This window comes from Neolamprologus brichardi, chromosome 22, assembly GCF_056152115.1.
Source record: "Neolamprologus brichardi isolate AB-2024 chromosome 22, ASM5615211v1, whole genome shotgun sequence".
NCBI classification, from domain to species: Eukaryota; Metazoa; Chordata; class Actinopteri; order Cichliformes; family Cichlidae; genus Neolamprologus; species Neolamprologus brichardi.
Window position 1 is genome coordinate 16,114,374 of NC_142124.1, and position 22,518 is coordinate 16,136,891.

The 22,518-nt window shown below is 40.5% G+C and overlaps 2 protein-coding genes across 2 annotated transcripts; one reads left to right on the forward strand and one right to left on the reverse strand.

Moving 5' to 3' along the window:
- lix1l (limb and CNS expressed 1 like) lies at nucleotides 1-12,293 on the reverse strand. The gene is made up of 6 exons (XM_006787900.3): nucleotides 11,727-12,293; nucleotides 9,354-9,517; nucleotides 7,612-7,752; nucleotides 7,146-7,241; nucleotides 6,843-6,920; nucleotides 1-3,672 (listed from the first exon to the last, which is right to left on the reverse strand). The coding sequence occupies exons 1-6, from the start codon at nucleotides 12,064-12,066 to the stop codon at nucleotides 3,421-3,423; spliced, it is 1,071 nt and encodes a 356-aa protein (XP_006787963.1). The 5' UTR covers nucleotides 12,067-12,293; the 3' UTR covers nucleotides 1-3,420.
- Nucleotides 12,294-20,139: 7,846 nt separating this feature from the next.
- On the forward strand, nucleotides 20,140-22,454 carry LOC102791506 (type-4 ice-structuring protein-like). The gene is made up of 4 exons (XM_006787899.3): nucleotides 20,140-20,232; nucleotides 20,981-21,049; nucleotides 21,148-21,271; nucleotides 22,058-22,454. Exons 2-4 carry the CDS (start codon nucleotides 21,001-21,003, stop codon nucleotides 22,257-22,259), a joined length of 375 nt encoding a protein of 124 aa, XP_006787962.3. The 5' UTR covers nucleotides 20,140-20,232; nucleotides 20,981-21,000; the 3' UTR covers nucleotides 22,260-22,454.
- The last annotated feature ends 64 nt before the right edge of the window (nucleotides 22,455-22,518 follow it).

The following is a 22,518-nucleotide window of genomic DNA, read 5'->3' on the forward strand; positions in this document are numbered from 1 at the left end:
TAACAGAAAATTTATTACATATACATATAAATCTACTAAAAGTATAAACATGGAATACAAAATGTTCATAGAAAATACAAACAGTAAGGACCTCGAGAAACACTCTTATAAAACAATACTGTATAGAATATGAAACATATAAAACCAGAACTTAATCAACACATCATGCATCAAAGCAAAAAGAAATACGAAAAAACAAAACAATACAAAAACATGTAGAGCCAAAACTGTTTTTTAGCAAACAAATGGCAAAAAACAAACATACGGTTCAAAAAAACTTCAATTATATAGATAACAAAGAAAGATCAAAGGCATTTTTACAGAAGGAGCCTTGAGATTAATGGCTTGTGGCTATAAAAACAAACAAACAAAAAAAAAAAAACAAACCAGAAGTTGAGCATCTAAATTGAAACAAACAGCCTCAGCCTCCTTCCCGTTAAGCAGTTCATTAAAACACTGCTTGAGATTTCCTCATTAATCACATTTACTTTTCTTAATTGAGTCAAAGAAGGATAAAATCCCTGAAAGTGTTTCTGCATATGAAATCCTGGCAATCTGTTTAGTACCAAGTTTAAAATTTACTGATTTGAAATTTACACATTTGAAAAAGTTGAAGATATTAACCAGGATATATAATGATAACTTTTTCTGTCAATTATAAATTTGCATTATTAATTAAAGAGAACTGCAAAGTCAACATTTTCATATTTGCACCACACACATATGCTGCAAAGTGGGCACAAAAAAAGAAAACAAAAACAAAAACAAAATCAGTATATAATGTTTATAAATTTATACCAAAGGTAATAATATTAAATACATCCTTCACAATCGGCATGTAGCATATTAAGGAAATGATCTGAATAAAACACTCTGCAGGTACTGGAAGTATTACCCAGCACAGACGCCACTTCAGACTGTAATTAAAAGATGGACGTAGCCACCATGTCATCACCCACTGGTTTGGAAGCCCTGCATTTGGCATTTTGGACTTTTTTGATACCAGACATAACAAACAAGTGGTGAGAAACTGGGACTGTTGTGGACGGCCGGATCAATAAGCTTATGAAGAGATAAAATGAATACTGAGCAGAAAGTAGTTCAGCTTATTGATCCGGCCCTCCACAACAGTCCTGGTCTAGCACACGCCGTATTTTATCATAGTCAACACCAGCTCATAATTTACCAACAGCTGTGTGTTAAAAGGGACCACAATGACATAAGGAAAGTAGTGACTGGGGTCAGTCATTCCAGAGGAGTTGACAATTATAAAGAATGCAGGTTGAAGGCACTTCTGCACTGGCTTCACTTTTCAGACTACAGGGGCTTATTTGCTGGAAAAAAAAATTAAAGAATCGCCATTCCTAACTTGAAATTTCAAGTTAAGTTGAAATTTAGCTAGCTCTGCCAATCAGAAAGCCCTGCGAAGGCAGATCATTTCCTTGTCATCAGCTGTCTAACACTTCGACATGAACACACCTTTATCCATTTCTGCAAAGAGGCATTCAACGTTTGCTATACATTGGTAGCTCACAAGCGTCTACATTAGACAGAGAAGCTATGTCAATCTTTTATATACAGTCTGTGATTCAGACCAATGAAGTAACATTGGTCAGATTTTGTTACCTTTGGGGCCGAGTGTGGGAACTTGTTTACATCCGTTTTCAGTCTTTATGCTAATCTAAGCGAAGCGGCTTTATTTAGCTTCATATTAACCAGACCGCCCTTCGTGTAACATCAATCAAATTCTTAGAGTAAATTTCCCCCAAATGTTTGAACTATTCTTTTAAAATGCTGTAACAGTAAGAAATTAACCGCATGTGTAAAGATGACTGTTCAAACATTGCTAGCTACCATTTTCATAAAGGCACAAAGACTCCAGAGATGAGTTATAGAAACTTCCTGCACTTTTTCTTTGTTTGTTCTTTCTTTATATTTCGTGTAATCGGGTTCTGCTCCTGCTAATAATCCAGCATTCAGCAGCAAGAACGAGCCCTCCTGCTGTCTGACTTTCATTACATCCAAAAGAACCATATCACATCAATTAAAACTTGTGTGGGGTCTTTTTAATGATGCTTGTTAAAACGCCTTTATCCCTACAACGTATAAAAATGCATTTTATAAAGACGAACAAATATAAAGTTATGACATTTACGGGAAAAAATGGTAATAAATGCCTGTTATATTACATTTTTTTGGCATGCAGACATTACAACGCTGCCAAAACCCAATTCCTTCTTCTAGTATCTCAAAAACACTTAGACCACAGAAGCTGGCACTGTTCTGACTACAATGACTCAAAACTGATGGTTCAGCTTTAAAAAAAAAAAAGAGAAAAAAAGCCCAACTCATTCTCTGGCCTCAATTTTTTAACTGCTGAGACCCTGACCTACATTTAAGTCCTAACAAACACTCACTTTGTTTGAACTCCACTAGTTGACCAACACAATCTGCATCACAAGAGCAGATTTTGCAGTTTTTGTAAGTCGTGTTGCTTTGCAGGTCCTTTTTGCTGATAACGCATTAAAAATGATACATTCGGCTAGTGTCATCGTCGCCAAGCAAGAGACGAAGCTTAAAAAAAACGCCTTTGCAAGAAAAGCTGAAGTAAAACGGCATAGTGGTGGTTTAATATTTGATCTTTTTTTTTTAACCTGAGCTGCTGTCAGAGCATCAATTACCTGCTGACATGTTTCTTCTTTTGCAAATTACCCACAAATTATTATTACATGAGTCAATAAGTGTATTTCTGTGCTTACTGGAAGTCTAGTATTATTTGAGGCTGCTTCCCATAAAAAACCTGTAGGAGCAGGTTGCACATCCATTACAGAAAACCGGTGATATTAGCTGGGATCTTTTTCATTGGGACCCTTCATTCATATCTTGCTGAGTGGGTGACCTCTGTTCCTGTGCTTTATTCATGAACAAACACAGGCTTCTTGCGTCATCAATTTTGGCATCTTCCCATCCCAAATACTACAACCAACCAAAACAAACCGAAGCCGAGAAGAAACACAGGAGCTATACCTCATTAGGTTTTGGTCTGATGGGTCATTTTATGCCCCGTACATTCACTGATCCATAAAGGTTTTGTCTCCATAGGTCTACTTTGAGTAAGTACAGTATGAAATAATGAAAACAAAACATGTAAATCCCAGTCACATTGAATGCCGAGCACTTTTACAGGCATCTAGAGAAAAAGCACTGTTATCCTGTAATTACTAGGCACAAAGAGGTAACGGGCTATAGCGGCTAGTATTTGTTTTATGGACAAGATGTGCATACTGTAAGTCAAGGCTTGATTACCTGGTACGCGAAACAAAACAAAACCTAAAACGTTCTGAGAAGTCACCTATGAAGTGATCAATACTGTTACCAGGAATCCTACGGAGTGCGAAGGCATGTTTCCATACGGTTGGTTTAGTGTGATGGCAGAGTGGCGGTGTTGGCTGCACTGAGCTGACCCACAGCTAACATGAGGATGTCCTTCTTCTCTTTGTAAAAACGCAGTTCTCTGCCCGCCAGCCTGGCGTCCTCTAGTTCCCGCTCTGTCGTGGCCAGCTCCTGCGCGATGGTGCCCGCTATGCTCTGCTCTCGGTTCACCCAGTCGGCGGCCATCTGAGTGCGCATGTCATCATCCAGAGCCCGATGGGAGTAGTGAGCCAGCACCTCCTGCAAGTTCAGCCAGAAAGTCATAAAGAGTCAGAAGATGTGATACACAAACAGCTAACAGATCATCTGCAGAGGAATGGTTTATTTGAAGAGTTTCAGTCAGGTTTCAGAGCTCATCACAGCACAGAAACAGCTTTAGTGAAGGTTACAAATGATCTTCTTATGGCCTCTGACAGTGGACTCATCTCTGTGCTTGTCCTTCTTGACCTTAGTGCAGCATTCGATACTGTTGACCATAATATCCTGTTAGAGCGATTAGAACATGCTGTAGGTATTACAGGTATTGCACTGCAGTGGTTTGTATCATATCTATCTAATAGACTCCAATTTGTGCATGTAAATGGAGAGTCCTCTTCACACACTGAGGTTAATTATGGAGTTCCACAGGGTTCAGTGCTAGGACCAATTCTGTTTACATTATACATGCTTCCCCTAGGCAGCATCATTAGAAGACATAGCATACATTTTCACTGCTATGCAGATGACACCCAGCTCTATCTGTCCATGAAGCCAGATAACACACACCAATTAGTTAAACTGCAGGAATGTCTTAAAGACATAAAGACTTGGATGGCCACTAACTTTCTGCTTCTCAACTCAGATAAAACTGAGGTCATTGTACTCGGCGCTGAAAAGCTTAGAAATTTGGTATCTAACCAGATTCTTACTCTGGATGGCATTACCTTGGCCTCCAGTAACACTGTGAGGAACCTTGGAGTCATTTTTGACCAGGATATGTCCTTCAACGCACATATTAAACAAATATGTAAGACTGCGTTCTTCCATTTGCGCAACATCTCTAAAATTAGAAATATCCTGTCTCAGAGTGACGCTGAAAAACTAGTTCATGCATTTATTACTTCCAGGCTGGACTACTGCAATTCATTATTATCAGGATGTCCAAAAAACTCACTGAAAAGCCTTCAGTTAATCCAAAATGCTGCAGCAAGAGTACTGACAGGGACTAGAAAGAGAGAGCATATTTCTCCTGTTTTGGCTTCCCTTCATTGGCTTCCTGTTAAATCCAGAATTGAATTCAAAATCCTGCTCCTCACATACAAGGTCTTAAATAATCAGGCCCCATCTTATCTTAATGACCTTGTAGTACCATATCACCCTATTAGAGCACTTCGCTCTCGCTCTGCAGGCCTACTTGTTGTTCCTAGAGTATTTAAAAGTAGAATGGGAGGGAGAGCCTTCAGTTTTCAGGCCCCTCTTCTGTGGAACCAGCTTCCAGTTTGGATTCGGGAGACAGACACTATCTCTACTTTTAAGATTAGGCTTAAAACTTTCCTTTTTGCTAAAGCATATAGTTAGGGCTGGACCAGGTGACCCTGAATCCTCCCTTAGTTATGCTGCAATAGATGTAGGCTGCCGGGGGATTCCCATGATGCATTGAGTTTTTCCTTTCCAGTCACCTTTCTCACTCACTATGTATTAACAGACCTCTCTGCATTGAATCGTATCTGTTATTAATCTCTGTCTCTCTTCCACAGCATGTCTTTATCCTGTCTTCCTTCTCTCACCCCAACCGGTCGCAGCAGATGGCCGCCCCTCCCTGAGCCTGGTTCTGCCGGAGGTTTCTTCCTGTTAAAAGGGAGTTTTTCCTTCCCACTGTCGCCAAAGTGCTTGCTCATAGGGGGTCATATGATTGTTGGGCTTTTCTCTGTATCTATGAAGCGCCTTGAGGCGACATTTGTTGTGATCTGGCGCTATATAAATAAAATTGAATTGAATTGAATTGAATTGAATGTGATAGTGGGAAACAGCATTCCCAATCAGATATTCCTCCAATTATCCAGATTCTGATGCTGAACCTAATAAAACTTCATCATTTTAAATTTCATAAGACATGAAATAGGCACAGTAAACATGCACAGAAATACAGTATATATAAGACAAAAACAGAGTTGTACAATCCTAACAAGGTTGAAAGTCAACATTTGGACCACCTTTATTCTTATTTGTCCTCTAGACTTCTTGAAAAACATGAAAAGCTCTATTTTGGATGTTCGCTATTTTAGATGATCCCACACTGCTGCAGTAATGCTGAAATCCAGCCTGTGGGGAGGCCAATCCATGGCCCTGATAGTGCTCCGCTGTGTGTTTTTCTATGCAGGTATGCTTTCACTGCACTGGCAGTGTGTTTGTGATCATTGTCACACTGTCATGCATTCATAATTCCATCATTTTTGACAAGAGCTCCATCACCACTGGCTGAAATGCTGCCCCAAACCATGACAGAGCCTCCACCATATTTCACAGATGGCTGTAGGCACTCTCTGTTGTCTCTCAAGAGAGGTCAACGTATGTGCAGACAGTTTTTTCTACTCTTGGCTCTGTATGATGCCAAAAAAGAGTTTTAAATTAGAAGAAAAATGCAAAGAATTCCTTTTTATGATCATATCATGCACAAAGCTCCGACTACACCGCACCTCCTTTTAAGGCGGCTTCATGTGGCTGCCTTAAAAGGAGGGAGACCCTAACTGGAGCTGCAACAGCAAGTTTCAGAGGATGGACTAAGGGGCTGCACAAAAGCCCAATTTGAGATAAATGGGGATTATATTGAAACTTAAGATTGACTGAGTCTTAACACACATATTTTAGGAGGCACATTCTGTTTTTGCTCTTTTTTCACTTACTGCTCATGGTGAGAAAGATAACTGCAAATTTATCTAGAACAGCACTGTCACAGAGAAAAAGCCCTGCTAAACGCTGATCGGCCACAACATTAAAACCACCAGTCAGATTTTGTGTTGGTCACCAAAACAGCTGTGGCCCAACTGGGCGTGGACGCAGGACCTCTTTGGGAGTGTTTTGGTGTCTGCCACTGGGACGCTGGATGTGGATCGTTTTGGATATGTGGGTTGCTGGGTGGGGCCTCGATTGATTGAATCTGTCCTGACTCTTACAGAGTGAAAGGAATGGGAATTTGGGCTCTTCGTTGTGCTCCTTGAGCTGTTCCTGAGCAAGTTTTGCATTTTGGTGAGGAGCTAAGAAACAGCAGGACATTGCACTGTGGAGATAATCTCTTTTTTTTTCACTTCACCTCTCAGTAGGTTTAATTTTGTGACCGATTACTGGGAAATTTGTTCATTAAAAAAAATAAAATAAATGTAGCTGAAAACTGTTACTATTTTTGTATAATAGAAGGCATTTGTTGGCTTTACCTGTCTGGAACATTGTCGTTCTCTCATGGCTTTGAGGCTTCCGTTCCAGTGCAGCAGCTGGAACACAGTCATCAGCTCCTGGAAGACAAACACAGCCGAGACCAAGAATAAGAGACCAGTAATTCAACACTGTGGGGCCAAACTATCTACATATTATCACTTTTGGGCGAACATTTACACACAAAACTGCTACTTTTATGCATATGTGTTCTGTATGTAGCTACTCTCGTACAGGCTCTGGGCTCACATTTATTATAAGGTTTTTTTTGTTTGTTTTTTTAAAAAGCTACTTAAAACACGCACCTGAAACTCCAGCATGGACTTTCCTTTATTGGACTCGAGCATGAAGCGAAACGCCCCGATCCCTGTGTTGGGGTTGTCGGCCTCTTCTCTGTTTCCCTGTGAGCATAGACAAGCACTTAAATTCAAGTCAGCCACAGTTTGAGCTCACATAGTAAATGCTACTTCCTCATATGTCCCTACAGATATTTGGCACATATTTGTGTTGAGTTTGGGAGTCAGTCCAATGCAGTGTATATTTCCTTCATTTAATTTTGAGAAGCATCAGCTATTTGTATCCATAGTATACACTTTCATAATATTTACTATGCGTAAAAAAAAAAAAATCCATGCATATGATGCCAGCAACTGAGCAAAATTAACCTAATACATCATGTTTTTGGAAGCGCGTTCAAATCGACCATCCTGCTTGACTGACAGTCGTACAAACACAACTTTGAGTTCTCGGCAGTTCTTTTTTTAAACTTACATTAAAGGAGGCCAACGCCTCATTCACGCTCTTCTCAATGAAGTCGTCTGTAATCCGACGCGAGGGATGTTCGTTAAAAACGGAGTTCATCAGGGCGATTTTGGCGGCGCTGCGTCTCGCCTCTGCCTTTGTGGGACAGAACTGTCAAACAGCAAAGAGAGCATGTATCAGTGGACAGATAAACAGTCAAAAGGCCAACGACAACCCGGCCGGTCTTTAAATGACTCTTTGTGGCTTTGAGCTTGCATCCATATTCGGTCTTGTGGTTTTAGGAATGCTTACAACAGAATAACCAAACCACAACACATTCACTGATGCTCAACCAAAGACAATGGCGTGTTTTTACAGCAATGTGCAAAAAAAGTCTTGAGCCACTCCTCGTTTTGTTATATGTTGATGGGAAAGCGGGAAGGAAAATTAGAGTTAATGACCTCGAAAGTCAGTACTTGGGATGACTACCTTTATTCTTCAACACATCCTGAGCTCGCTTTGGCAGCTTTCTTGTCATTTCTTTAAGTAGTTTCTTTGGATGTTGGCTGCCTTTTTGTTCTGTTTTATGTCAAGATGATCCCAATGATGTTGATGGCACCTGGGAGCCCAATCCATGACTGATAGTGGTCCATTGTGCGTGCTGAAAACTGAAGTTGTTGCGAATTGGATCCTTTTCAGAAGGTGTTGCATGTTGAATCAAAATCTAATGGCACTTTTCTGCGTTCACAAGTCCATCAAGACTAAAATGGAACCTCAAACCATGACAGAGCCTCCACCTTGTTTTACAGATGACTGTAGACACTCATGTAATTTGGCATAACTCAGCCTTCCTTAAGAATGACTCCTTGACAGCCACCCTTCCACAGAGACATTTCTGATGAGGCTTCAATGAACAGTAGATGGATCAGCTGAAGGTCCAGATGCATCTCTCAGGTCCTGTCAGGTCTTTTTTGGATTCCTTTCTATTTCTTACGTAAATAACTTTCCAATACCGTTCGTCTGATGTAGATAGTTTTTAGGCCACTTCTTTTGTCAAGGCATTATGCCAAGTTTTCAGCCAACAGATGTTTGGGAATCACCTCGTTAATATGAAAATATAACTTTATGTCTGTCAAACTATGTTATTGTTGGCATTTTTACAGACTCGGCTAAAGAAAATTGAACAAATGATGTGTTTTTGTGGCAGGATGAAAGCAACAAAGTAGTTACAGATACACTTTAAAGTTGGTTAACTGCCGAGTTGTCTGTTACGTGTAGACACAGCACTGGTTCATCCCTCCTGTCAGGTCTTTGTTAGTTTTTTTTTAAGGACGTGACCTTCAGATACTGTTCATATGCTCTAGATAGTTTTTTATGCTTCCTGCTTCTTTTTTGTCCTCCACTTGTCCAGTTTCCTCAAATTCTCTAAGGACACACTGCGCACCATCGAGACGTATACCAAGTTTTCCAGTAATAGCTCTTTGGAAATCACAAATATATATAATTTTATGCCTAAGCTTTCACATTTTTCATACTCGACTAAAGAAATGTGTTCTTGTGACAGGCAGCAGTTTAAAATTGTAAGATGTCTGTTATGTGCAGACATGCATAAAAAAAACATTCCTTTGAAACGGAGTAAAAAAGCAGCCAATGTCCAAACCCGCTTTAAAAATTCCAAGGAAGTCCGGCTCCTTTAGAAGCAAAGTATAAAGAAATTCATACAGTACTGCATATTTCATAATATTCACGCTAACAGAAAGCAGACACTGCACCTGGAAACTTCCAAAGCAGCTGCCGCCTGGAAGGCTAACATAGCAAACATAAGGAGGGCTGTTGGACGGGACCATTTCATAAACAACGAGGGCTCCGTTCCTCAGGTCGGCTCCTCTGGTCAGCTTCATCTGCCAAAATTCCTGCAAAGCCTCCACCACGTTCACTGCAGGACACACAGATAAAAGAAGAAGCTCTGTTACGTCACACTAATACAAACCATTAGTGCAGTTTACATGTTTTGGTCTGTAGCCGTTAGGGGAGCTCTGCGACATCCTCTCTAAACAAAGATGGAAAGGTGCAGGGGAAGGTCGTCTCCAGGATGCCACAGGGTTTTCCGGAAAGATTTTAGGTGGCTGCCCAGAGGAAATTCTGCATCACCTCAGAGGAGCGGCTTGGAGAAAAACACTCGACTCTGGCCCTCACACGAGAGAACGGAGTTCATGTCATCCACAAGGAAACAAAAACAACAATGGAAAGCTGCAAACTCTGCAACTGAGTCATAAATGATTACTTGGGTTTGGGGTCTGTTGGGAAATATGTGTGCAGCCAACATGATTTGAACGAAGTTACCGCCTGAATCTTGCTCTTATACGAGTCTGGAGGCCAGGCCACTTTGTCGAACATTAAAAACAAAAAATGAAAGCTTCTGTCAACTAACTACAAGCCATATTTTCCACACTATAGAGCCCTGAAGGACAATCCAAATCATTTTTTAAACACACACGGCTCTCTTGCTTTTACTCTGTGATACAGTTTTTATCAAAAGTTTTAAAATGTTTTAGATACTCTAAATATTTTGGTTGCTTTCCATCAGGGAGGCGTCTGATCTCTCCTAAGCTCGCGCTGCAGGATGACAGATAATGCGTCCAAAGACACAGCCAGAGTTGTAAAAAAACATCTTCAGTGTCAAGACGAACAAGGAGAGGCGCAACAGATGGTCAGGCCCCCACGGAGCCCTGATCTCAAAGTCAAGTCAGTCTGGGATTACATAAAGAGAGAGCCTAAAGAAACGGAAACAGCCTAAATCTGCTCATTAATGTGGGCAAGAGTTGGTGCTACTTTAAAGACAGTTTTTTTGTGTGTTTAATTCTTTTTACATAAAGCTAAAAAAAAAAAGACTTATTTTACAAATACTGTTTTTTGTACTTCCACTGCAGCTTTTGTCCAGAATCTACTCTATTTTAAAGTCTGGAGGTATGACGAGATACTGGATTTGCATTGCAGGTCTGCAGCCTGTAGTGCAGCAACTGGGGCTAACAAACCAATTCAGGCTTGTGACAGTGGTTTATTAAGGCCTCTTGGTCTGTTTTTATCCATTTCTGAGGATTTCCTCCATAACAAAAGTGCAAAGAGACAGGAAACTCTCGGAGATATCGAAGGATGTAATGTGAAGCTGATCCAAACTACAGTCAAAGAACATCCTGCAACTCCACTTGAAAGTCCAACAAAATCTTTTCCAAAGGTGTATGTGCACACATACCCCCCCCCCCCCTTTTTTTTCTTATAGTACTCCTTTAAATACACTTAATAGGCCTTTTTGAAATTGCAACTTAATCGCTGCTTGAAAGCAAACGTATAGGAAAGCCTGATTACATCACCTCGTGTGTGTTTTACTGCCAAAAGTCTTCCAAAAAAATGCTGCCAATAATTGTGTTAAGAAGCCTAACTGGCGTGCAGGGGGAAGAGGCTGTTAGTTAGGGACACATGGGGACCATCTTTTGGAAATAAATCCTATTAGCATGGGACAGGCACACATGTTAGCGTTACTTAAGCTTTTGGTCTAATGATAGTTTTAGGCAAACTCTGATAGAAATCAGTCAAGTACTTTTAATTAAACTGGATTTTTCAAGTAATTATTACTAATGATGTGCATTTTGCACATCATAAAGTAATAATATAAAGTTTAATATAAAGTATATAAAGCCTTATTTTTCTTATAAGGGACACTGCTCTTTCATTTTTCAAGGTTATTATCGATTTCCACAGTGTCCATTCTTGTTATTTACCGTGTAACATGAGTGTAACGGCTAATTTACGAACAATAGTGTATTGTTCGTAAATGCAAACCCCTGCAGCCCCTGGATGTTAATCCTGTGATGGAGTGACTGGAACGAATATCAAAGGAAACTTCACGGTAACATTGCATCAGGTGCAAATGACCACTGGTGTGTTTACACACCGGAGATAAAGGTGGAAATTACAGGAGTTTGTTCTAAGTATGGTGGAGGTTTTTTGTGCCTTCCTTCCAAACAAATGGCGCAGCTGAAAGTGGTTTCCAGCTCTCCAAAAGTCCCCTCCCCAGCTACAGCCTGAAGCAGTATGACACGCGTTAACGCCGCTATTTCCAGGACAGTGTCAGCAGCGGACATTACCTCTGCCGTAACCCTGCGTGTGTTTGGCGAAGCTGCGAACCACAGCCTCCACCGCCTCCTTCAGCACGGCCGGGTTCCCCGGGTTACAGTGACCGCTAGCCCCCGGCCCCAGCCCCGCTCCCATTCCGCCGTACAGGCTGTGGAGCTGCAGCGGAGGCGGCGGGGGAGGAGGCCCGGAGGAAGCCGCCAGAGAGGCCGGAGAGGACAGCAACGGTGCGATGGGGACCGTAACCCCGGGCCGGAGAGAGGAGCGGAGGGTCCCGGTCGCTCCCGAACTGAATCCGATGCCCGGCTGTAGCCGCTGATGGCGGACACTGTCCGGGATAACGTTGGATTCCATTGTCCCGACGTAACGTCTGCGGAGTCCCGGCTCTGGAGCAAATCTGTAGCGAGGAGCCCGACGGCTTGAGCTGAAAAAGTGAGCTTTAAGAGCTGAATGAGCGAAGTACGGCAGGGTTTTTCTCAGTCACAGCCTGTAAGCGCCGAGCCGACGTTGATTCGACACATAACGGAGCTGCTGAGTCCTCACTCCCTGGATTAGACTGCGGGACTGTCAGTCAAGTGCTGCCTTCAAGGACCCCTCGTATTCTGTTTCTTCTACACTGTGAAATGCATTTACAGTCAGGCTGCACACGTTTTCTAATGTGTGTTTGCAAGCTGGTATTCTTTTTATTTTATTGCACCTGTTCATTGTTACACGGACTGTGTTTTTAATGGGCTAATTTCATTTTCTTTTCCCCCACCTGTGTTTGCTTGTTTTTGTGGAGTATTTCCACATCCTAGCTGAGGATACAAGGATGCAGGAAGCTTTACTTCCTGGGATAGTAATAACACACCGACCTTAAGTTGTTATAATATTATCTTTGCATTCAGATTGTAATGCAAGCGCACAAAATATTCTACAGCTACGAAACTCCTTTTTTTTTTTTTTTTTGTTTAGCTCTGGTTTAGCTTTGTGATGAAATCCTACCAGAAATAATAAACCAGCTTCAAGGTTATAATAGCTAGTATGGTAAACTAAACTAAAAAGTGAAGCTACATGTAAAAAAAAAAAAAAAAAAAAAAAAAAAAAAAAAGTTAAATAAAAGGAAAAAGAACTGGACATTTGAAGAAAAAAAATTAAAGCTAACTAAAGCGGTTTTGTAAACTTGAAAAGCTAACTAAAGTTAAATAAAAATAGAGAAAATGTTAGTAGTTCTTCTTTTTGTTAATTTGATCAAATTAAATTAAAATAAAACAAAAAACGTAATAGATGTGTGTCGTCTACCAATAGGAAGGTTTGTGGATCGACTCAGTATCCTTGGGCAACTGTCATGAGAATTCCAATGTTTTCCGGAGGACGTGAAGGCAACAGTGGAAAATCAGAAAATGTCAAGCCAAGAAATCTGAGCCTCCTCTGTTCTCCTCTGGCTCCAAAAGAGAACAACTACAGTGCAGGTTTACAGCTCCAACTCTGCTGAAGCATGTGATTAAAACTTGGATCAGACTAACTCAGTTTACTCGATAAGAGGTGGAAAAAAATGATGATCTTACTTTGAAATTCTGAAACATAATACAACTTTGTACTACCTTAACTCTGAGCTGGAGTGAGGGTGAGACCACCAACCTAGAGCAGAACAAAGACTTGAAGAGGAAATGGGACCTCCTCTTGTGCCTCCTAAATATTTTTTAGGACTTTGTGGGTCTTGTGTCATTTTTCATTCTTTCTGCGGTCTGCGATGAAGCCAGAGAAGTCCAAAGGAGGAACTAGTCCTCCCTCACTTTTTTTGTTAAACTGAATCTGCATTAAGTCAAAGATTGAACCTCATCTGTTTCCACTAAAAAGCACATTTTAAACAAATTAGAGCCCAGTGAGAAACTGGAAATCGCACAAAGGACAAGAAAAAACGTCAGAAATAGTGTTTACTACAGAGTTTGCAAACAGCTGAAGGATTTCTGCAGATGCACACTTTATGACTGTGAATGAGTGTGTGCCTCACTAGTGCATGCTTTTATTTCCCAACCCCAGTTCATAACTTCAAGGTCCATGGCTTATGTTCACTTCCTCTGACATTTGTCCATTGATCCTGTTCTCCAGTTTTCTAATGGGATCTTGTTTCAGCATGGACTGAACTCCACGATGGATACAACTTTGATGATGGAGGTTTCAAGATTAGGTCCAAGCAAAGCTTGGCGTAGCGGGTGATCCTTTGACCTAAATACTGAGCATTCTCACTCTTTTTTTTCCTTCTTAAATATTCAGTTTGTCTCATTTGTTGCTATATTACAATTATTATCATTTACAGACACCCTCAACATGTGCTGTTCCCTCTAAAGAGACCTGTGAAATTTCTGGTTTTAGAAACACCGCGGACATGCAGGAAATTTAAGTAACTTCTGAAACAAGCTGTTTTAGCATCTCTCGCTTTCTTCTGATTGGCTGCCACTCATAAACAAAGGGTTTAAGCAGCAGGTTGGTGGGGCTTCTGTGCTTACAACTGTGCATCTGATGATTATAGACATCACACAAAGACAAGAATAAAAAAAGAAACTGGCAGAAAATGAGTGTTTACAGCTGTCAGAGCCAATCCCTGTAATGGACTGGCAACTTGTCTATTTCAGTATCTATCTACACTTACATTTCAAGCCATTACACATTTAAATTTTTGTGATTACAGCTTGTAGTAGCTCATGAAAATGCAAAATCTGGTAGCACAAACTAGTAGAATAATTATTAGAATGTATTTAATTTTGTTTTGGGGAATGCAGTGCATCTAGAAAGTATTCACAGCACTTCTCTAGTTCCACATTTTGTCATGTTACAACTTTATTCCAATGTGCATTAAATTAATTTGTACCTCAAAATTCTGAGTGAAAAACTTTGTTTAAAATTCTTGAAACTTTATTGAATATAAAGAACAAAAGTTTAACATGTACCTAAGTATTCACAGCCTGTGTCATGACACTCAGACTTGAAGTGAGGTGTATCCTGTTTCAACTTACAATCCGTTGTTGTTCCTATAGCTTAACAGGAGTCCTGTGACAGTTAATTGGATGTGATTTGGAAAGGCACACACTTGTATAAATGAGGTCCCATAGTTGACAGTACAGGTCAGCGCACAAACCAAGCCATGAAGTCCAACAAATTGTCTTTAGATCTCAGAGACAGGATTGTACCGAGGCGCAGATCTGGGGAAGGGTACAAAAAAATTCTGCAGGATTGAAAGTCCCAATGAACACAGTGGCCTCCTCCATCACCCATAAATGGAAGAAATTTGGAGCTTCTTAGAGCTAGCCTTTAGTCAGGTGACCAAGAACCTGACGGTTACACTGACAGAGCTCCAGCTGCTCTGGGGTGAGATGAGAAGCATAGAGCCATCATTTCTCCAGCACTTCATTAATCAGGCCTGTATGGTAGAACAGCCAGGCGGAAGCCACTCCTCAGTAACAGGCACATTACAGCCTCTCTGGAGTTTGTCATAAGGCACCTGAAGGAATCTCAGACCACGAGAAATAAAACCCTCTGGTCTAATGAAACAAAGATTGAACTTGAATACCAAGGAAACCAGGCATCGCTCATCACCTGGCCAATACCATCCCGACAGTAAACCATGGCGGTGGCACCATCATGCTGTGGGGACAGTTTTCAACAGGAGGGACTGGGAGACTAGTCAGGGTCAAGGGAAAGATGAATGCAGCTATGTAAATAGACATCCTTTATGATAAACTGCTGCACAGCACTCTGGACTTCAGACTGAGACGAGGGTTCATCTTCCAGCAGGACAATGACCCTAAGCACACAGCCAATATAACAAAGGAGTGCCTTCAGGACCACTCTGCGAATGTATGTATGCAAGCCAGATCCCACACTTGAACCCAATTGAACAGCTCAGTGCACAGATGTCTTCAGAAAAGGAGCTACAGCTGTTGTATTCCTAATATCAAGCTGCTCTTGAGCTAGAGACAAAGTCAGAAGTGGGCAAAGAAGAAAAAGGAACTGGATTGTTGCTCATTGGTCCAAAGTGCTCTTCAGGTGAAAGTAAATTTTGCATTTCGCTTGGAAGTCAAAGTCCTGGAGTCTGGAAGGAGAGTGGAAAGCCACAGAATCCAATGTGTTTGAAGTCCAGGGTGAAGTTTCTGCAGGCTGTGATGAGTTGGCATGCCATGTCATCTGCTGCTGTTGGAGGTGGTTAGCGCACTGTGTTTTATCACGTCCAGAGTCAATGCAGCGTCCACTGAGATATTTTAGAGCACTTCATGCTTCCGTCTGTGGACAGGATTTATGGAGGTGCAGGTTTCCTGTTCCAGGAGGAATAAGTACCAGCCCACGGTACCAAACCTAGCATGTTTTTCTCACTGTGTTATTACCGCCGGGTCGCCTAATCTGAACCTCACAGAGAGTCTGGGGGAAACATGAAAACAGCCTGGCCTCAGCAGCGCCAAAACCCGATCACCTCCGTGTTACACCACACTGACGCAGTAATTCTTGCTAACAGAGCCACAGTCAAGTACTGAGTATATAAATTAACTGGATGAAATGAAAGATTCTAACAATCTGAGACACTGGATTTCTGTTTTTCGTGAGCTATAAGCCATAACCATCACAATTAAAACAAAAAACTTCATATGTTTCACTTTAGATATAATGACAATAACATAAAGGTTTTCCTTTCAGGCATAACTTAACAGCATTAAGATGCTCTTGTATATAGCTCTTCCACAATCGGGTACAACATTTAAAAAGTTGATAGCAGGACATCAGTTTTGTCTATTTTAATATAAGAGGACAGCTTAGTACATGATTCACTTTAGCAGCAGCTGCTTTACTGAATGTTATTACAGCTCTGAGTACGTTAGTGCTTCTTTCCCGCTGAGTTGAGCGCGTAATGCAATCAATCATTTTTATGGATGAGCGAGAGCCTCAGGGGGTCAAAGCTTAAAGGAAAGACAGAATCAGGACACTTTTTATTTTTTCATGCTGACATCTTTTCGTGTAAATGCCCCCATTGTTCACGTCGTAGCTCTGCTGAACTACTTTCGCTACTTATTCCTGCTGCACACACTTTAATGTCAAGTGATGCATCCTCACGTCAATTGCATACCACAAAGCAGATGGTTCTGTGTCTGGAGCACTTTTGAGAGACGTAAACAGCTTAAGCGAATAGGACAGTGCAGGCCTGGACACAGAGAATAAACGCTGGGTTGCAAACATGGTGCATGTTTCCACATCTGGTTTTGATCAAAGCTTTACGGTCATAATCTCATTTTTAAAACTCCACTGCAGACTTTTCCCACCAGATGAATAGAGGCTCACGATACATTTGTACAAGGTTTATTAAACAGCTCATGTTGTTTATGCTCCCTGCTCACATATTTCTATCCAAACACATGTATGAGATTGTTTATTACTGGCTGGGGTGGGAAGCAGTCGGGAATTAATCATTTTACAGCAGCTATAAAGATAGATTGGAGGCAATAACACCCTGCTGGATGTAAGCCAAAGGTAGAAGGTTTACATTCACATGAATGAGTGTAATCCATAACAGTGCTTCCTAAAGAACAGCTGAAAGAGGCAGCTTGAAATATTTTTTTCCCACTTAATAAAAAAATGTTCTGCTTAGTAATTAATTAGACTAATTACAGATGAACAAATTCAAAAAGGGTGATATTTTGTATTATACAGCATGAATTTAGCATGCTAACATTTACCGTTATGGTCAAAAGTTCTTACATCCACTCATCATGGTCATTTCAAATTTCATGGTAATTTTAGCTTTTAGTGATTTATTGAACTGTTTTTTTATCCGGGGTGGAATGATTGTACAGCGTAAATCTTTAATGACTTTAAAAGACAATGGCTGAGTGTTACTTAATTCACTTTGGATCTTCTCCAATCCCCATGGGGTCGAAAGTATAAATACAGACTTATAAGTGTTTATAATCGGTTAGATGTCCCTCAGCAAGATGCACATCAGCCAGATGGTTTTGGTAGGCATGAGCAAGCTTCTGGTATAGTTCTGGCTGAATATTCGACCACTCTTCTTGGCAGAAAGGTTCATTTAAATTTGTTGGTTTCCTGGTATGAAACCAGCTTTGAAGTGTAGTACACGGAGTTTCAATAGAGTTGAGGTTTAGGCTTTGGGAAGACCATTCCTGAAGCTTAATGTTAGCCAGCTTTATCCATTCCAAAACCAATTTTGATGTGTTTGGGATCATTACTCTGTTGCAAAACCCAACTGTGTCCAAGTTTCAGCTGTTGATTTGAGGGGAAGTTGAAGAGTAGTCCTCCTCCATCATTATTCTTTGCGCAATGTAACAGTACTGGTAACAAAACAACCCCAAAGCATGATGCTACCACCAACATCCTCGACAGTTGGTACAGTTCAGTGTTCTTAGGTTTCAAAGCTTTACATTTACTCTTCCAAACATACCTCTTGTCATTGTGGACAAATAGCACAATCTTTGTCTCATCTAACTATAAAGCTTTCCTCCAGAAAGCATTTGGCTCCTCCATGTGGGCAGCAGCAAATTTTAGTTGAGGTTAAAGGTGTTGATTTTATGGCAACATTTCTTATTTGGTCAGCAATCTCTCAGTCTATGGAGACTTAAAACTGGAAGCAGTTCATGACAGGCTTGAGCCTTAGTAGTTCCTGGGTTGTTCCAGAACATCTTAACCAATTTCCTCTCATTTGAGGGTGACAGTATGAGTCTTCTCCAAACCTTGTAAAAGTGGTGCCACGTTCAAATAACTTGTATTTATGTTTAGAAATGGCTTGAAGAGACCTTCCCAACTAGTGTAAATCTACAATTCCCTTTCTTAGATCTTCACTGAGTTCCTGAAAACAGGAGCACAACACTGCCATCAAGCCTATGATAATCTGTTGCCATATATGTTGATGTTAATGTCACCAACAGTCTTCTCAGAGATGGCCTTGCTGTCATAATGCTGACGCTGTTAGTTGTGATCAAGTGTTTTCTTCAATCAGCGTGATAAGATGCACAGTCATGTGTTTACTGAGTTCCTTGGACTTTCCCATTGTTCTGAGTATAGGTTTATCTAAAGACTTTGCAGTAATTAAACGTTTTTATGATGTCAAAAAGAAACTACCAGTTGTTCTCTAATGAAAGGTTAATAGGCATTGGCCTGTAAAGTTAAAAGCCCCAAATTACAATAACGTCCATGCCTGTGATCAGTGGATCAGTGGATGTGAAGCCAAAAAGTAACTCAGACCTCCATTCTTCGTACTGGCCACCAGGGGGCGACAGCTGTGATGGCAAAAAAAACAAAAAAAAAAAAAGCCAAAAACAAATTTCAGCCCTGAAGAAGTCTGAGAGAAACTAGCTCTCAAACATGATCTTCGTTAATATGTTGCTGTTGACTTTGTGGTTTCTGGGACTCATTATATTATTATAAAATATTAGGACATTTAAAAAACAAAAAAGAAGCTTTTTTCAGAGAGCAGAGTTATTCAGACATTACGGTTTCACAGTAAGACCTGCCCCTTGATCGCTACATCCAGTTTTGAAACACCAATGACAAAAAGACTCATAAGTTTTCAAAACGGGACTAAATAAACTAATGGATGACATCACGACAGCTGCATCCATCTTTTATACCACCTATGCTTCTTAAAAGGCAAAGCTATATTATTTCACTCATTGTTCGTTGGTTTTATGTCACCAGGTCGTCTCTAGTTGCTTCCTGTAACTGTTTTACTTTTCAAAGATGAACATAAAATAACAAAACCCGGCAGACGGTAGAAACGTGTGCTTCAGTATGTGGCTTACATATTACTACACCATGGATTTCCAATAGTTCTTCAGCTGCTTTAGTTTGGTGCCACCCAGTCCAAAAATCGTAGAAAGACTCCTGGCTTAGGGAACTATAGAAACAGAATATACAAATGGCAAGATTTTTTTATTTAACCTCTGTGAACCACACATGGATTTATTGAATTTATCCAATAAGATGATTCGATCTGGACCAAAGTGGTCTGTCTTTAGAGAACTCCATAGTTTACAAAGAGTCCAGTGCTTTGTACACACACTGAAGAACACATCAATAAACTAATCAGTAATAAGAACTCAGTTTACTCAATATACTCCTGAGCTTTCACAATGTGTGCACATCTTACTGAGAACTGAACACAGAAGCACAACACTGACATCAACCCTGATTTTATAATTACATGGTATCATATCTGTTAAAGATGATGTCACCAAAAGTTCCCCCAACCTCACTGGCCTCACTGTGGTAACCTTGATACTGTTCTTGATGATTAAATATTTTTGCCTAATCATCATGATAAGAGCCACACTCATGTTGGCTGTTGGACTTTGCTTGGGTTTGCCCAGCTGGCAGACAGAGCAGCAAGGTTCAGCATCCAGTAATGTTTTTTTTTCTTTCTTTCTTTGTCTCATCCAATCAGATCTCAGTCTGACAGGACTGCATCATCACACTGGGCTATAAGAAGTGTAAGAGTCCTGAGTGAAGCCACCATCTGGTCCACATTCTCCTGCAGCACAGGTGAGTCTGATTTCTTTTCTAATAGGTTTGAATTAAAACCTTTCCTCTCCTTTCCCCCAAAAAGCCTTAACTCGTTTATATTTTCTGAGACTTGCTGTAAAAGTGCACCTCGCAGTATGTGAAATGTCAGCATTTAAAAGTGACGTGAGGCAGAGCTCAGAGGCAACAAAAGTTTATTTAAAGACAGGCATTAAATAAGCCAACTCCTACAAACATTTATTATGCTACTTAAATGCAATAATAGAGCAGAACGCAATATAAATGCTGGAAATGTAAAGAAAATGACTTTTAAAAGTACTCTCATGTGTAGGATTGATCCTTAAAGTTATATTTTCACATAAAAATCTGTAAGAGGCACTTTTTATGTGCTTTAAGTAAATTATAGCATTTCTTTTGCTTGTTAACAACCAAAGAAGCAAGAAGCTCATTAAAAAATAAACAAAAAAACCTCATTCCAGTTTTTACCCAGGTTGAGCTTCAAGGCTTAATTTTCTCTGTGATAAATTATTTCAAAGGTTTAGAGTATATAAGCTATAATAACTGACTGCTGAAGTTTGAAAAAATACACAAAACATTGATTCTGTTTCCATGTGACAACAAGTCAAACCAGGATTCCTAGACAATACCTTTGTCATTGACTCACCTGATTAAACATGGTGTGGATTTTGTGAGTGACTTCAGGCAAATACTGCTTTTTAACATCTAACGCCTCAAGCGCACTGCTCACCAAACGTTATGTGTTGTGCAGGTGTAATCCAGTCAGCAGTCATGAAATTCTCCCTCATTGTCGCCGTTGTCGTGCTCGCCCTGGCACAAGGTATGATCAGATTTTGACATTTTTGTTAAATATCTATCGGGGGGTGGGAAGTTTAAAAACAAACAAAACACTTTATTTCTTTTCTTTTTTTCCAACAGGAAGCTTTGCACAGGACGCCTTAAATCTTGACAACCTCAGTCAGTACTTTGAGGACCTGAAGAACAAAATGCCTCAAGACCTGGGTGAGATCATCCGCAACCCAGATCTGGTGAACCAGGCTCGGTGAGTAACCAACTATCTGCAACACGTCTTCACACGCACGTAGACGTGTTCAGAATGATTAAAACTGGACTTTGTCCACTGTTAAATAACCAGCCAACAGCTCCTCTGTGCCTCTCAGTGATAACGTAATCATGCAAGGCAGACCAGACCCACACAATAACCCTGAGCACTGCGTGTGTGATAGAGATGTTCTTATCTCTTTGTGTTTTTACTAGATGCGATAAGTGCAGGGAAGCTTATTGTAATAACAGATTAATAGACTAGTTACTGTATTTATTTACAATTACTTGGCATTTTTTTGCATATAAAAATGAAATAGTCATTAATATGTGATCATATAAACCAAGCAGTTTGTAATTATGATTATCAAGCACTTTTTAAATAAAATAAGATTTATTAATTAGATTTATTTATATATCGCCAAGATGCTTTATACTATAAGGTGAAGACCCTACAATAATAAAGAGAAAACCTCAACAATCAGATGATCCCTCTATGAGCAAGCACTTGGCAACAGTGGGAAGGAAAAACTCCCTTTAATAGGAAGTAATCTCCAACAGAACCAGGCTCAGAGGGTCAGCCATCCTCCATGACTACTGTGATTAATATGCAGTACAAGTAGCTGAAATATGAGTATTTCTACCACTCATACTTTACATGTATTTATACCTAGATTGTCAATAAATGAGAGGTGTGAGCATGTAAAGAAGCCTGCCAGTAAACATGGCCAGTCTGGTGCGTTTCTGATTTCTAAATGTAACAGTGAGTCATTTTCTACCCTAACAGGACTTTCTTGGAGGAGAGAAAAGCCCAGCTGGAGCCTCTGGCCGTTCAGATCCAGGAACAACTGAGGGCCGCTTCCACCAACATGGAGGAGCAGCTCAAACCTTTGGCCACCCAGTTGCAGCCCATGTTTGAGAACCTCCAGAAGCAGGTCGAGGCTATGGTCCAGACGATGAGAGATCAGGCCGCTGCCATCGGCAACTAAATGAAAACGATCAGCTTCTCTAGCAGACGTGCCACCACATCACCATCTTTTGTCGTGGACTGAATTCATACAGCTGCTTGTGTTGGATGGCTGACTTGACATCAGGGAGCCTAAAAATGTGTTTCAGTGCTTGTTAATGTTTGACTGTTCCTCCTGTCACAAAAGCACAAATAAAGAAAAAGACTTGAAACACAACTTGTGTGGTGGTTTCATAATGTGAACTAGTGATGCCTCAGATCGAGCATGTAACAGACAGACA

What these genes read in the sequence shown, in the direction of transcription:
- lix1l (XM_006787900.3), bottom strand. Translation starts at nt 12,066, where the DNA reads ATGGAATCCAACGTTATCCCGGACAGTGTCCGCCATCAGCGGCTACAG. An exon ending in CACGCAGGGTTACGGCAGAG is followed by an intron (nt 9,518 to 11,726) that starts GTAATGTCCGCT and finishes TGTGTCCTGCAG; the next exon opens with TGAACGTGGTGGAGGCTTTG. An exon ending in AGGCGTTGGCCTCCTTTAAT is followed by an intron (nt 7,242 to 7,611) that starts GTAAGTTTAAAA and finishes CTATGCTCACAG; the next exon opens with GGAAACAGAGAAGAGGCCGA.
- LOC102791506 (XM_006787899.3), top strand. Translation starts at nt 21,001, where the DNA reads ATGAAATTCTCCCTCATTGTCGCCGTTGTCGTGCTCGCCCTGGCACAA. An exon ending in CGTGCTCGCCCTGGCACAAG is followed by an intron (nt 21,050 to 21,147) that starts GTATGATCAGAT and finishes TTTTTCCAACAG; the next exon opens with GAAGCTTTGCACAGGACGCC. An exon ending in GATCTGGTGAACCAGGCTCG is followed by an intron (nt 21,272 to 22,057) that starts GTGAGTAACCAA and finishes CTACCCTAACAG; the next exon opens with GACTTTCTTGGAGGAGAGAA.